Source organism: Micropterus salmoides, unplaced genomic scaffold, assembly GCF_014851395.1.
Source record: "Micropterus salmoides isolate LMB-PRFRI ecotype aquatic unplaced genomic scaffold, ASM1485139v1 Ms_hic_scaffold_18, whole genome shotgun sequence".
Classification (NCBI taxonomy): Eukaryota; Metazoa; Chordata; class Actinopteri; order Centrarchiformes; family Centrarchidae; genus Micropterus; species Micropterus salmoides.
In genome coordinates this window covers 14118162-14132421 of record NW_024040928.1, presented here as the reverse complement: position 1 = coordinate 14132421, position 14260 = coordinate 14118162, and the positions used below count along the sequence as shown (strand labels likewise).

Genomic DNA, 14260 nt, shown 5'->3' with positions numbered 1-14260 from the left:
GTGTGCACTTTTCTGCCAAGTGAGAAGTTTCACAAGCAAATAAAAAAAGTATTTGGAAACAATCAACTACTACTCATTGAAGTGAATATTACCTTAGGATGGCTGTACTCTATTACCATTCTCGACTGTTAATAGGCCCTTTTCACTGACAGTTTACATGACACAGTAGAAAAAACCCACAGTAGAAAAAACCCACATTTAAATAACCGAATGAATGGCGGCGGAAAAAACCCACATTTAAATAAAAACCCACATTTAAATAACCGAATGAATGGCGGCGGAATTCTATTTAGCTGCTTCAGTCTCAGGGTCCTGGTGTTGTGCAGGCTGGTCACTGTCACACTGTCATGGCTTACTGAGACATTTCAGAAGCCATTATTACTATTATCTAAAATACCTGTGCATATCCTGCTATGGAAGTCAATATGTCTGCTGTGACAAAGGCCTGTTTTTTGGTGACTAGTCCAGCATCTCTCATATAATATTTAGAAAATTCTGCTATCTGTGTGAATCATTCCATGCAAATAGTAATTAATAAATTATAACAAACTGAGATGTTGTTTTACACATTTGAAACATTTTGTCTGCTGTAATGTGTTACAGTGGAACACTGTCCATTGCATTGCACATTAATGTGATTGTACATATCATTTTGCATATATTTGTCATATTGTGATGTATGGATATATCAGAAAAATCCTTGACAGTGGTATTGATTTTTGCGTTTGTGTCACACTCTGCATTTCTGTCTCTGTTTTCCCCTACACTCGCTCTCTCTCTCCCTGCCTGTGTCATGGTCCCCAGCTGTCCAGTCGGTGTTCAGACCAACTCCAGCTCCTCGTGTCCGTTCCATGGTCCTCAGCCCAGCTGCTCAGTCCGTGGACCTCAGCTCAGCTGTCCAGTCGGTGGTCAGACCGACTCCAGCTCCTCGTGTCCGGTCCATGGTCCCCAGCCCAGCTGCTCAGTCGGTGTTCAGACCGACTCCAGCTCCTCGTGTCCGGTCCATGGTCCCCAGCCCAGCTGCTCAGTCGGTGTTCAGACCGACTCCAGCTCCTCGTGTCCGGTCCATGGTCCTCAGCCCAGCTGTCTCGCCGGTGGTCCTCAGCCCAGCTGCTCAGTCGGTGTTCAGACCGACTCCAGCACCTCAAATCCGGCCCATGGTCCTCAGCCCAGCTGTCTCGCCCGTGGTCCTCAGCCCAGCTGCTCAGTCCGTGGACCTCAGCCCTGCTGCAGCTCCAGAGCACCAGAGCTTTGGGTGCCGACCTCCGGAGAGGTCTTCCCGTCGGCCTCCAGTGGGTTTCCAGCCTCTTTGTTGGCCTTCCTGTCGTCCCCCTGAACAGTCCGGCCTCCAGGGCCGTACTCCGGGACGGCCACCTGAACTCTGTGGTCCCTCTGGTCCTCCCGCCCAGTTGGGTCGTCCTCCCAGGCGACCTCCCGAATTCTGTGGCCCCCCTGGTCCGTTGGGTTATCCTCCAGGACGACCCCCTGAACTTTTGTTCCCCTCTGGCCGCCTTGGACGGCCTCCTGGACTGCCTTGCCCTGCCGGTAGTTGGCCCTTTGAGACTCTTGGTTTTGTTTTTCTGGCCCTCCACCTGGCCTCCCTCCGCCCACCCTGGGCCGGCTTGACCTGTTTGTGTTTTTTTTTTTGTGATGTTTCATTTTAGGACGTCAGGGGCCGTCCTTTTGAGGGAGGGGTACTGTCACACTCTGCATTTCTGTCTCTGTTTTCCCCTACACTCGCTCTCTCTCTCCCTGCCTGTGTCTCATTAGCCTCATGTCTTTCACCTGTGTTGCTCCCGCCCTGCTCGTTAGTCCCTGTGTGTGTATATATACCTGGTGTTTCTGTCTTGTCTTTGTCGGGTCATTGTATGTTGTCACCCAGTGTTGCAGTTTGTTCTCGTGTCTTCAGCCTTACTCGCCGTGTCTCCCTGTTACCCTGCTCAGTTTTGGATTCTGGTTTTCACCCTTTTGGATTTCTGTTGGACAGCCTTTGTTTTGGGACTCTGTCATCAGCCACTCAGCTTGTAAGTGTGCTCGCCTTTTGTTTGTTTATTAAAACCACTGAACCATACCTGCTCCGCTCTGTGTCCTGCTTTTGGGTCCTCCAACCTGCTCCACCCTGCTCCATACCACCGATCGTGACAGTTTGTGTGTTTTGTAATCAGGTTTAGACAAGAAACATTGCCCACACACTGACAAAAACTTGACTGAAACATTTCACGTGTTTTCAAATTTTTTTCACCTTTTGTAAGTGTAATAAATTGATTGATTTGTAAATGTGCGCCATCTCTCGTTCTTCACAGTGCCTGAGTCCAGCACATTCGAATGTGCCGGTGTATAGAACTCTCTCTCCCACTGCCCCTCTTCCCCAATAATGCCACCTGAAACAATGTTGTGTGGCAAGGTCCAAACCACTTTCTTTGTTTCCATTTACAGAAACAGGGCTGTGTATGAAAACCAGATTTTTTTTTTTCAGAGCACACACAAAACAAACCATGAGGAAATATTTGTAGACTTGAACAAAAAGTGATTACAACCACCTACTATCCCTTTAAGAACGCAAAAGTATCACGTTTGAGGTGTATAGATACACCAGCTCCAAAGTTCTGTGTGACAAAAAGCTTAGACAATAAACTTGGTGTCTGCAATTAAGACAAGTGTGCAGATTTTAACTTATTTTATTTAACTGTACTTTTGTATCCAGCACCTTGTCATAGCATCTGGTAGGTCTGGAAAGTTTTGCTGAGATTTAGAGATAAACCAAACAAACAACCGCCATTTATTTCAATATTTATAACAGTAACCCTTTATTAGAATATGGAATCCACATGTACCAGCCCAGTTCTTGAAGTACAGGAGTGAGTTGTGACTGCCCCCTTGTGTGCAGAGTAGTAAACATCCTATTGGTGTTTTTTAGGGGCATAAAACAAGTGGGTCACAAATTAATTCCCGATGCTGTGCCAAAGTGCTTTTAAGCAAGGCAGTAGGAGATTAAAAAGTGTCATCACTACTTAAAGTTTTTGTAGGCCTGTTTCAAACAACTAAAAAAATACAATGGCCCATAGCCTATATGCTTAGTCTCATGTTTCAAAATAGGCTACAATATTTTTGCTGTTTACACTTGCCAATGGGCCAAAAATGCAGTTTGATTAATGGTTTTCAAGCAAAAAACAACAACAACCCGTTTCAATGACCACTGTATTAGGATTTTACCTGGCAACAGCTGAGGCAATCCCCTTTTACTTCAATTTAAAGAATGACACAACATCATCTTCATGGCAAAAGGCTGGAGGATTTAACAATAACTGTGTCTTCATAAATAAACTTGTTCCAGTAAAGAGGAGGGATGAAGGAGCAGGCGATGCGGACAGACGCGCAGCCTGTTGTTACCGACCGGAAGGAGTTTCATTATTGACAATATGTTACAGGTCTGTCTGCAGCCGACACGGAGGACGAGCACCGAGACAAAAACAGGGAGTTTCCATCATCAGTAAGCCTTTATCCTCTTTTACTGTTTTCTCTGCATTAACCGAATTAAACGTCGTCGTTTTTAATTTTTAAAATATAGTCTATCGTTTTTTTTTTCTTTTTGCCCGTAGTGATGACGGAGGTGCGAGAGCTACGTTGCTTGACAGACATATAACAGCACCGTACATGCTTTTACTCTAAAGACTACATAATCGCAGTGCAGTGCCATTTGGGTTCCCTTGTGTTAGATAATTACATAAAATAAGTAAACCAGGCGATATAATGATCTACAGGAGGCCTGATTGTGAACATCCAATGAGTGCATCATTAAAAATTCAGACCTCATCAGCATCCTATGTAAGGGAAACGCGGTTCAGTCAGGTTCAGTAACGCATATTACTGATGATCAGTGTTTAAACCTCGGTGAGGTTATGTATCTGGTTGTTCTGTAATTGCCTAACGAGATGTATTGATTTTCGGTGCTATCCAAATAGGTCTAATATATAGACTGCACAGATACCACTAAAGAGCTGGTTAATCATCACTAAGTGAGTGCAATTCATTTAGTGCCCTGTGTGGATCAGACAGAGTCGGTCAAATGAAATGATGGGTGCATTTCCATTCTTTCTATAGTTTCCATCCTTGTTCACACAGGTGATTAACTAGTTTGGATGGTTGACCGCCTGCTGTGTAATACGGTCTCCTTGATCTAACTGACCATCAAGAAGATGCTGACACTCAACTTAACACAAAAAGTGACCACTCAACCTACTCTTTGAAGTAATTGGAGCCTGATCTTATGAGGACACTGGGTTTCTCTTGCAGCTGTGCTATGGTGTAAGTATTAGGTATAAATGTTTGTGTTGGTGTCATGTGAGAAATGGTCTGGTCACATGTACAGAATTAAAGAGTACCTTATTTATTTTAGGCCTGCAAATACTGATTTTTTCATCATCAATTTATCTGCCAATTATTTTTGCCATTCTTTGTTTATCTTCTATAAAATGTCAGAAAATTGTGAAAAATGCTTAATGCATAATTTCCTAAAGCCCAAGGAAAGGTCTTGAAATTGCTAGTTGTCTTTTCCAAACAACAAGCCAAAAACCACAAATATTCCGTTTACTGTCACATAAGACAAAGGAAAGCAGCAAATCCTCACTGAATTGAACTGAACTGGCATTTTTGCTTGAAAGGTAACTCATCCCGAATGTTCTGTTTGAAGCCCTGCTTCCTCTTTTGTACAAAACATGTTACATAAAACAACATATTTAATGTTGTTTTATCAGCTTCATACTTTACAATTTTTGCCTAATTTAATGAGAATTGCCTATAAACCTGATTTTCAACTGACGACATCTTTCAGAAGTCTCAGAAGCCGCAGCTGTAAAACCTGGTGAAATACAATGGATTTTCATTATGTTCTGTATCTGTGATTGGTGATGATATTGCAGCACCTCTTCTCCCAAATAAGTTTATTTTGTTCTTTAGAATTTGAACTGTCTATCACCATCACTATGTGGGGTGACATACAGACAAACATGCGCATTTTTTAAACTTACATATAAAGTACATTTTCATGCATATGGCCAATCCTTGACAAATGTTTTCATTTGACCGACTAACAGACGGTGTGTTAATGGTGTGATTGTTTTAGTTGTAATTTATTTACATCAATTAGGATGTACAATGTTATGTCAAGATTAAAATAAATAGTTTCCGAATCGTCATAAATCCTTCTGTGTAGAGGGAAAAAAAACTCCTCACTGAAATCCAGTGTAAACCTGTCTCTGGTTGTCTTTCTCTACTCTGAAGAAAAAGTCCAGCTGAGCTGTCCCTGAGGCAGAGCTATGGGCTGTGGGGGCAGCAGGACTGACGCTCTGGAGCCTCGATACCTGGAGAGCTGGACCAAGGAGACTGAGTCTACGTGGCTGACGAGTACAGACACTGATATCCCCCTGTCGTCCATCCAGAGCATCCCTTCTGAGAACTCGGAGGCCGGCTCCACCTCTGAGAAAACAATCAGCCCTGGTAGGAAATATGAATTATGGTTCAGTGGATGGACAAATGAATACCTAATTTATATCCTAACAGGAACAGGCTGTCATTGAACTGCTGAGAAAATGAATAATAGATTTATGGTACATAATTAGATTCCCACTCAAAATACAGTGTATTTGCTTTGCACCAAATGTCATTTTTAATTGCCACATTATGAGTAGGTACAATATTAGTAAACCGGCTTTAATCCAGTGTAGTATTTACTCTTTTCACTCTGGGCTAGGGGAGTTCAGACTTTGAGTCATATGCTGTAAGTAATTTGACTGAATAAGAAATGAGTCATCCTTTCTTGAAACTCCTAACATCAAAGTAAATTGTGACACATGTACAGTATATGTTAGTCTATCTGCTTTTCCCTGTAGGAACATTTCTATAAGTTTAACACCCTTTTCCATTTAGCACTTTTAGAGGTTTTGCACATCTGATTCAAAGTCCCTCATGCTGAAGGTAAGCATTATGATAGTGTGGCGCTGAAGAAACCTTTCTTCTTCTAATGTGCACTTAGTCAACACATACAGCTCAGAGACAGATGTCTCTTAATATAAATCTGTTGTTTTTTTGCTAATTCATCTTTTGCACTGATTTGAAATGCGGGTGCGTTTTCTTTGAAGCCAGGAGGAGATGGATCAGTGAATGGTCCATAATCAAATCAAGGCTACATCAAAAGCCACTGTGCTCAAACAGGACTTGGCTCTCATGGCAACAGAGCAGCTGTTAGTGAATGCAGGCAGAGGAGCCTTGATGTAATTGTGGAGACAAATTCAGTTACGCTCCACTCTGCAGAGATAAAACATACAAAATTGGCCAAATGTATCAGCAGCTGTATCAAACAGTAGTTCCACAATGATGTAACATAAATGTACATATGCAGGAAATGGCAGTGTTTTTGTGCAGAATTTCCTCTAAACGGCCTTTATTCTGCTTTATGTGTTGGTTCTATCCCAACACATGTGGTCCACGTTCACACGTCACTGAGGAGGAATACAATATGTGTTTAACATCATCCATCATCATACACTTAACCCTCTTGATGTGCATGCAAAATACTGCTTCACAGACATTAATCATCACAACTCACTGCTCCACACCATCGTCACATTAGTTCAGTGGTGGCAGTAATGCACCTGTAAGCTGTGTGCTCTGACCTGTGACTAATGGTGTCTGTTATATAAATTGCAAACTTCTGCACTACACAAAGCATGATTAATGTGATAATAGTGATATTGGTAGGACCGGAATACACATGTTATATATTTGGTTATTTTGAATGAAACATACTCAAAGAAACCACAGCAATAAACAAAAGTTCAATGAACAGGTCTCCCAGACCTGAAGTGTTCATAAGAAATGTAAATCTAGAGAGCCAGTAACTATTTATCAGCTTTTATTATTTACTGTATGTCCAAAAATGACACAGTTTCAGCACTTAAATTTCTACAAATTTCTGTTTTTAGATTATGTAGATAATCTCCAAAATGGTTCATCTAATATTGTCAACATAATTAGTCTTATTTAAGCTCTTTTCATTATTTATTCCCTCTTTTAATTGTTGTACAATATTCAGTCCTTTAACTGTCTGTTTTTCTCTGATAAAATAATATTGGCTGTGTTGTAGTCTGTGTACCTATCTTGTGTGCAGCTACTTTATGTGTACATAGCTTTAAAAGCCGTCTCAGCTCAAGCACCCATGAGCGACAAGGTGACAAGGGCCTGTTAACGTAGCATGTTCTGAAAATCCTCCACACACTTACGGTCTTTGCAGGTGCCAATTGGCAGTTGGCAATTAGAAGAAATACATAACACACAGACAGACTGCAGGTGTGTGCTTTAAGGCTGAGACTATAGGTTTATTGCATTATGGATGCTTCTGTGTATAGTACAGTAACATCATCTTCACAGCATTAGGGGCTTTGATTTGTCTGAGGGTCAGTAGGTCACATTCAGCAAGACAACCCCCTGCATTCATGTCTCTTTATCCTCACACCATGGCCCAATACTTAATCTGTAAGTACATGTTTAGGGTTATAAATTCAGCCCTACACCTGGGACTGCAAAGCAAGCTCTCAGATCTCATTTTGAGACTCAGTGTAAGAGACCAGTGGTTTAGTTGCTCCAGGCAACAAAGCTGAGGTTTTATTTTGTTACATTTCCAGATTTCTTTGAGGACAGCCTCCCTCTACCTGCTCAGGCTTACCTGAAGGTCTGTTCAGCCGTGTCAGAAGCCAATCTGAACGACGCGAAGCCCAGCAGCCCCCCTGCAATACTGGGCTCTCCAACCAAGGAGGCCGTGTTACCGTCATCTGGCACCACAGTGCAGCGCAGAAGTGTTCTACACACTGAAGAGATTGTAAGACTCTCCCCTGGAAACGTTTAAATGCTCCATGTCAGTTTTTAAAAAAATCAACAAACTTTTTCTTTTATGTTAATTTATTGAGTACAAGTTCTGTGGAGAACATGCGCAAGAACACATCAGCTAAAGGACAATCCATGATTTTAAATATATATATATTCTTGCACCACAGATGATCTGATCAGATTTTGGATGACCTTACTGGATAATCTGCCACAATCTGTAATCTAAACAAATTTTACATTGTTAGCATTGTTCATTTTATAATGCCCCGTCTTTCATTCTGCATCATTATCAGACAAAATGGCAGGACAATCGGATGTCGACCAAGCAGGTAACCATCACAGTGACACAGAGCATCCATCAGGTGGACAAGAACGGGAAGGTGAAGAAGTCCCTCACCACTTACGAGGTTATGAAACCTGTGGAAACCCTCAAACAGGTGGCCACACAAAACACTTGAGCGCAAGGGACACTGGGAGAAGCCAAAGAAAAACTGTGAAATAAGTGAAGCGATTGTGTATTTGTGGAAAAATCTTTACAGTCTGATGGCTGACGAAAGCACAGCAAGGATGCGTGACTCTGCTCTGAGACTATGAACTGTACAATTTAGATTGTCATATTGAAAACATGTTTCTTTTAAAAAAAGACCTTCAACTAGGCCATATTGTATTTAATACTGTAAGATCTATTTCTAGGGTGCCTGAGTTTGACTTTACTTTGACACGTTGAAGACATTGATATGTAAAACTGTAGGTTGGTCAGAGAAAATACAAAACATACATTTTACACTACACACAGTGTCAGGCCAAAAATAAATGAAAAATTCATAGTATTCTGTATTCAGCAAAAAGCAAGAAAAAAGCATTTTTAATCCCAATTTATAAGACGCTTTTAGGATAAATATGTGTGTAAATCTATTATTAAAGTATTATTTCACTTCATTGAATATTCACAAATGATAAATATTTTGCAGTTTTGTTATTTGACATGTAGCTGCTGCTGTGCTACAATCTGTATGGCTCAGGAAACAGAAACTGGCTGATGATTGCACTATTTACAGTGAAGCCTTGGACAGGAGTTTGTGATGACGACAATGTAAAAAGTTGTCTTACTACATCGTGTTGTTTTGTACAATACAGTGTTACATTTTTTTATGTAGTCATTCGTGTTTTCTAATGACAAATAATGAAACATTTATGGTCCTTATAAGGGTTGAGCTAGTACTCGGCTGATTGTGTATCCGGTACAGATAATGTACTTTTTACAAGTATGAGTATCAGAGTAAAATGTGTATATCCGTTTTCTAATAAACAATAAATATAAAACTTGTTGGACGGTTAGTCCCGCCCATGTTCTGTTTAAGCCCCGTCCGTTCCATAATTTAGTTGGTTGAACACATACAGATAATGGTGTACTCGCTTATCCCTTGTCCTTATTTTGAATCACTTCTTAAAGCTGTATATCTTGGACATGTTTTAATGACAGAAACATGGGATAAACATGTTGGCACTTTGACAAACTGTGCTGGCAAACAAAAAACATTAAACGTGTGCTTTTCCGGGATCATCACACAGAATACATTATTTATTTATTTATTTATATATATATATATATATATATGTGTAGCATCTTCTCTGGAAGCTTGCATTTTGTTGTACAAGCAATCGATTAACAATTGCAGAGTTTCTAAGAGGTCCCTGGAGATCAGTGACAGACAGCAGTTCTGGGATCAGCTTTGCATTGAAAGTGTATGGATGTGTTTTTGATCGTCGTAATGCATTTGTCCTGATCGGAATGATGTCTCTTCCTTCTCCATCCATTCCTCTGCGCAGAAGTCTGGGAAGAAGAAACGGATTTCTCTTTGTGCCGACTCGACTGAATCTAGAGAGAATGGAGATTAAAAATAAAACACTTTTAAAAATGTACTCACTCGTCAGTACAATAAGAATAAAATCTTTAAGCTTAGCTAAAAATGGCTAATGGAAGAATTTACGTTGTGTCCAAAATCACTCCCTTGCTCACTCAGCGGTTTACTCTATAGGTAGTGGTAAATTGAAATGTCGGATACTTAGGAATCATCATCATTTTGTGTCATTCATAGGTCACACGCACTTGTTGGCAGAAAGCAGTGTACATGACATGGAGACAGTTTTGTTCCACTCAAGGATTTTTTTTTCACACATTCAAACACAAACAAAATGGCGGAGGGTAAATATAGTATAATATAGTAAATAGGAAAGGGGTTGGACAAACATGTTTCGACAAGTGATCTTTGTGACGGCGATGGGACAGTGGATAAGACATGCCTTTGGTGTGGGAGGCCTGAGTTCGTGTCCCTAGTTGCTCCAGATGCATGTGACCTGATATACAGTATATATCGACTGTAAGTTGATTTGGTCAGCTAAATGAGTAAATGTAATGTCATCTGTAAATGCCTTTTTAGTACAACTGAGTAAATCTCCAGATTTAAGACTTCTATGATGACTCACACTGGCAGTATTGAATATTGGCACTTGAGAACTGGCATTACTGTAATTTCAGTTTGTAACGCTTACAGCTAACAGCCTCTTACAGAATACATTGTAAATGATTGAATGACTCATTTTTAACTTCATGCAAATATTAGGAAAAATTTTACAAGGAGCTAAAAAAAATCTATTAAATATTTTGCAGTATTGTTGTTTATTATCGCTATTTGCTGCCCTATAATTACACTGTAATTAAACTAACTAAACTAAACCTGATAAAATTGCAGTATGGGATTTGACAGCCAATGTGATAACGCACGGGGGGGAAGGATATGTTGTAAACCTGCTGGACTGTATCTGAAGCCCCGAGGAGTCTTAAATACATGCCACTCAACGTACTTCCTACCTGAGCCGTGAGTCGTGTTTCGTGTGTCCGTGAGTCCAAACTGGGCCCTGATGGAAGCAGGCGCAGTATATCTGGCTCTGAACACTTTGGTCGGTCCCATCAGTTCTCTCCAGTGACGTATGGCGTCCTCTCTGGCTAAAATGTATGCTCGCATCGGACCACTGTGGAAAGGAAATGAACAGCAATTTGAGTGGTCATGAGTCACAGTTAAATATTACGCCATGTAAGCTTACAGTCACTGCTCTGTGCTGCTGTCATAGACTTTTTAATTTAAACCCTGGATGCTTAACACTGACAGCATCAAGAAAAAGGGTTGCTGTAGCAACTACAGATTCACAGCTGTGAGAAAGCAAAAATAACAATGTGATTACAAGCACATTTTGCAATCCAGTGGGGGCATGAGGAGCTATTGTGAGGAGGCTACACTGTGATTTTCAGACAACTGCTCCAGGGGTGCTGTGCTAAACACGGCAGTCCATTGATAATTGAAACTCCTGTTGCTGAGCACGAAACAGGGGCACCATCAACTGAGGTGTTCATTTGTCTGAAATGTCTCCATTATTCCATTTCAAATACGTCATCCAACATTAATCCACATGCGTCAAAGCATCATTCATTCAACAATGTTATGGTTTGGGAAATGTAGAGGTTTACCTTGACATGAATTCAACTAGTCTTTGGTAGAAGAATCGCTCTAAAAAGCAAAACAAAAACAAGTTAAATGGAGCTTAAACAACTGTTCAACTCTGAAATTCATATTAAATTATCAGTGTCACTGTCAGACTCAGAAATAAACATCACTATAAAAAAATCCTTTTCAATTATCCTCCTCAAGACAAGAGGCTGTTTTTCTCTCCTTCACATGGAATGAATTGCTTGTTGTAACCTACTAGGGCTGCTCAGTAAATCTGCAGTTAGACCAGTTGAGTCCACACCTGAATGTTCAGCATAAAACCTCTCGGAGTCCTGTCTCCTCCACACGAGATCTTTGCATCTAACAATCACAAACTTGTTGTCCAGGATTGTCTGGTGAAGAGCCTGAAAGAAAAAGAAAACATTGTTGTGCCATAGTTTCAATTTTTTTTTATTCATATAGCGCCAATTCACAACAGAAGTTATCTCATTGTACTTGAATGTAATATAACACATAATGTAGCTGATAATCAGTGACCTATATCTAAATATGCTGGATCAGAGGTACATACGGGGTACTGTGTGCAGATTTCTTTCAGACTTCAGGGGCAAGCATTTCAATGTTATATAATCTACTGGTGTTATACTTGCCAGAGGGACAATACTTACAGCCAAATATTCTGATCCGAATAAGATGACAACAGCCTTGAACTGGTCCACTTTATGTGGCTTTGAAATTGGACATTTCAATAATGGAATATTTTATGATTGACGCAGCTTTCAGGCCTTTGAGGCCTTGGGGCTTGTGAATCTATCAAGGCAGCAAATGGAGATTCTTCTTTACCGTTTGAATGAAACTGAGAGTGTGGCAGGCTGTGTCAGCGAAAAGGCCACTCCTTGGATTATTTGATTTGACAATAAGCTTAAATAATAAATTAATAGAAAGACAAAGACACTTAGTGTAGCGGCCAAAAGTTTAATTTACCTTATGACATACCAAAAACAAAGTACATAATACAGCAACTTAATATTATTCACACTGTATTTCAGTATGTAAAGTCAAATGGTGGAATTCTATAGCAAATGACTTAAAAGGTTCAAACTCACTTTAATAGAAGATCATCAATGTCTACGTCATCTATTTATTTCGAGAAGGGGGAAGCTAATATAATATTCTTCTCCCTGCAATACAGTATGAAATGCACAGGTGTGTGTAGGTGGAAAGTGGCACGACCCCTGAAGAGTTAATCCTGCCAAAGAAAGGTCATTTAACTGCTTAAATCTTTAAAAAATGTTTACTCTTCAACTGACGTCACCGTTCACTCTGGCAAGGTCACAATAAACAGAGAAAAGAAAGCTTTTACGGCAAAAGTGAAGAATTAGAAATGTACAATAAAATATAAGGAAAATGTATTGTAAATGGTGAGCTGTAACTTACAGTAAAAAAGAGGATGGGATGTGTAAAATATTGACTAAAGAATGTGCAGTGGTTCACAGTATGAAGAATAACTGTGACGCGAACACGTCTGGAGTTTAAAGTGGTGGGAGCTCACCTCTAGCATCACAGGATGAGCTACAGCATCTGGTTTGATCACCGCCAGGGTGAGCTGCAGCACTTTGGACAGGCTGCGAGCTGTCAGCCACATTGTCTGCAGAAAAGACAGACACCACTGGCTCATCAGGTACAGTGCGTCACAACAGTGCATCAAAAGTAAGCCACGAAACCTAAATATAGCGTCAGCGGTTGATACGCAGCTGTAGCTAATCATTTATCATCAAATAAATTCAGTGTAAACGCCATAAGCAGAAAAGTTACGACATTCGGTACTGAAGTAACCAAATTGTTCAAGCTATTAAATAATTCTTCTGTCTTAGTTACAGATACCAACCTCTGTTTGACTGGTTCCCAAAATAACGCTGCTGGTTAGGTTGAAGAGGAGAGCGCAGCAACGGGCGCCGCCATATTGTCGCAATTATATACACGTTACTTTAATATAAAGTCTCCACTTCGTGTCTACTGGTAATTTTGTTTTGGTGTATGTAACGACATACTGTACTATCAACGTGATTTTAACGTTAATATGCGAATAATCGCTGAATGGCTCCTTGCACCGGTCAGTCCGCTCGTAAATACTGTCCCCAGAAACTGAGCCAGCGCGTCATGTTCCCCCTACGAGAGGGACACAAAATAAAAACTCGCAAACTCATAACAAACCGTTATGAGTTATTATTCCGTTAAAATCGTAAAGATTAAAACTATTTGTTAAACTCAGAGACAAATAGTTTGTTAGAAGACTTGGCCACGTGACAAACATGAGTCCTTTTAACTTTAGTGCAACTCTAGAGCTTCTGTGATTGGTAGAACCCTTTTGTGTTGTGCATATAAATTTGCGTTATAATATAATTTATAATGATTGATTAGCATGTTCCGGCGGCTTACCAGGTTGAGACACAGAATGTGCTTATATTGTATCATAAACTAGACCAATCATTTTTTGAGGTTTGATCCAGCTCAAATCACTTAGAACTAGCCTACTCTCTTTATAGTGAAATAAAAGGATGAGAAAATTGTTCCTGGTTCCCTTTCACAGGGAACAGGTCACTACAAAGCAGCACAATTGTAGCTAAGTGGGATATAGTGCCTTGATTCACTGACCTGCTGTCCACGTCACTGTTCACAAATAACAAATAACAAATACTGTTCACAAATAAAAGCAAAAATGCCTTTATCACCTGTCAAAAAGACTGACGACATATATATATATATATATATATATATATATATATATATATATATATATATATATATATAAATTCAACCAATAAAGCTTTTTCAAACTTCTCTCTCTCAAATAACCCTGTCCTCTAACACTA

The 14260-nt window shown here is 40.2% G+C and overlaps 2 protein-coding genes across 2 annotated transcripts; one reads left to right on the top strand and one right to left on the bottom strand.

Annotated features, from left to right (window-relative positions):
• Positions 1-3087: 3087 nt before the first annotated feature.
• baalcb (BAALC binder of MAP3K1 and KLF4 b) lies at positions 3088-9203 on the top strand. The gene is made up of 5 exons (XM_038727365.1): positions 3088-3490; positions 4123-4305; positions 5281-5496; positions 7680-7873; positions 8175-9203. Exons 3-5 carry the CDS (start codon positions 5316-5318, stop codon positions 8337-8339), a joined length of 540 nt encoding a protein of 179 aa, XP_038583293.1. The 5' UTR covers positions 3088-3490; positions 4123-4305; positions 5281-5315; the 3' UTR covers positions 8340-9203.
• A 136-nt stretch (positions 9204-9339) lies between these two features.
• On the bottom strand, positions 9340-13521 carry nme6 (NME/NM23 nucleoside diphosphate kinase 6). The gene is made up of 6 exons (XM_038727364.1): positions 13276-13521; positions 12940-13035; positions 11689-11791; positions 11408-11447; positions 10754-10914; positions 9340-9760 (listed from the first exon to the last, which is right to left on the bottom strand). Exons 2-6 carry the CDS (start codon positions 13030-13032, stop codon positions 9609-9611), a joined length of 549 nt encoding a protein of 182 aa, XP_038583292.1. The 5' UTR covers positions 13033-13035; positions 13276-13521; the 3' UTR covers positions 9340-9608.
• Positions 13522-14260: the final 739 nt, after the last annotated feature.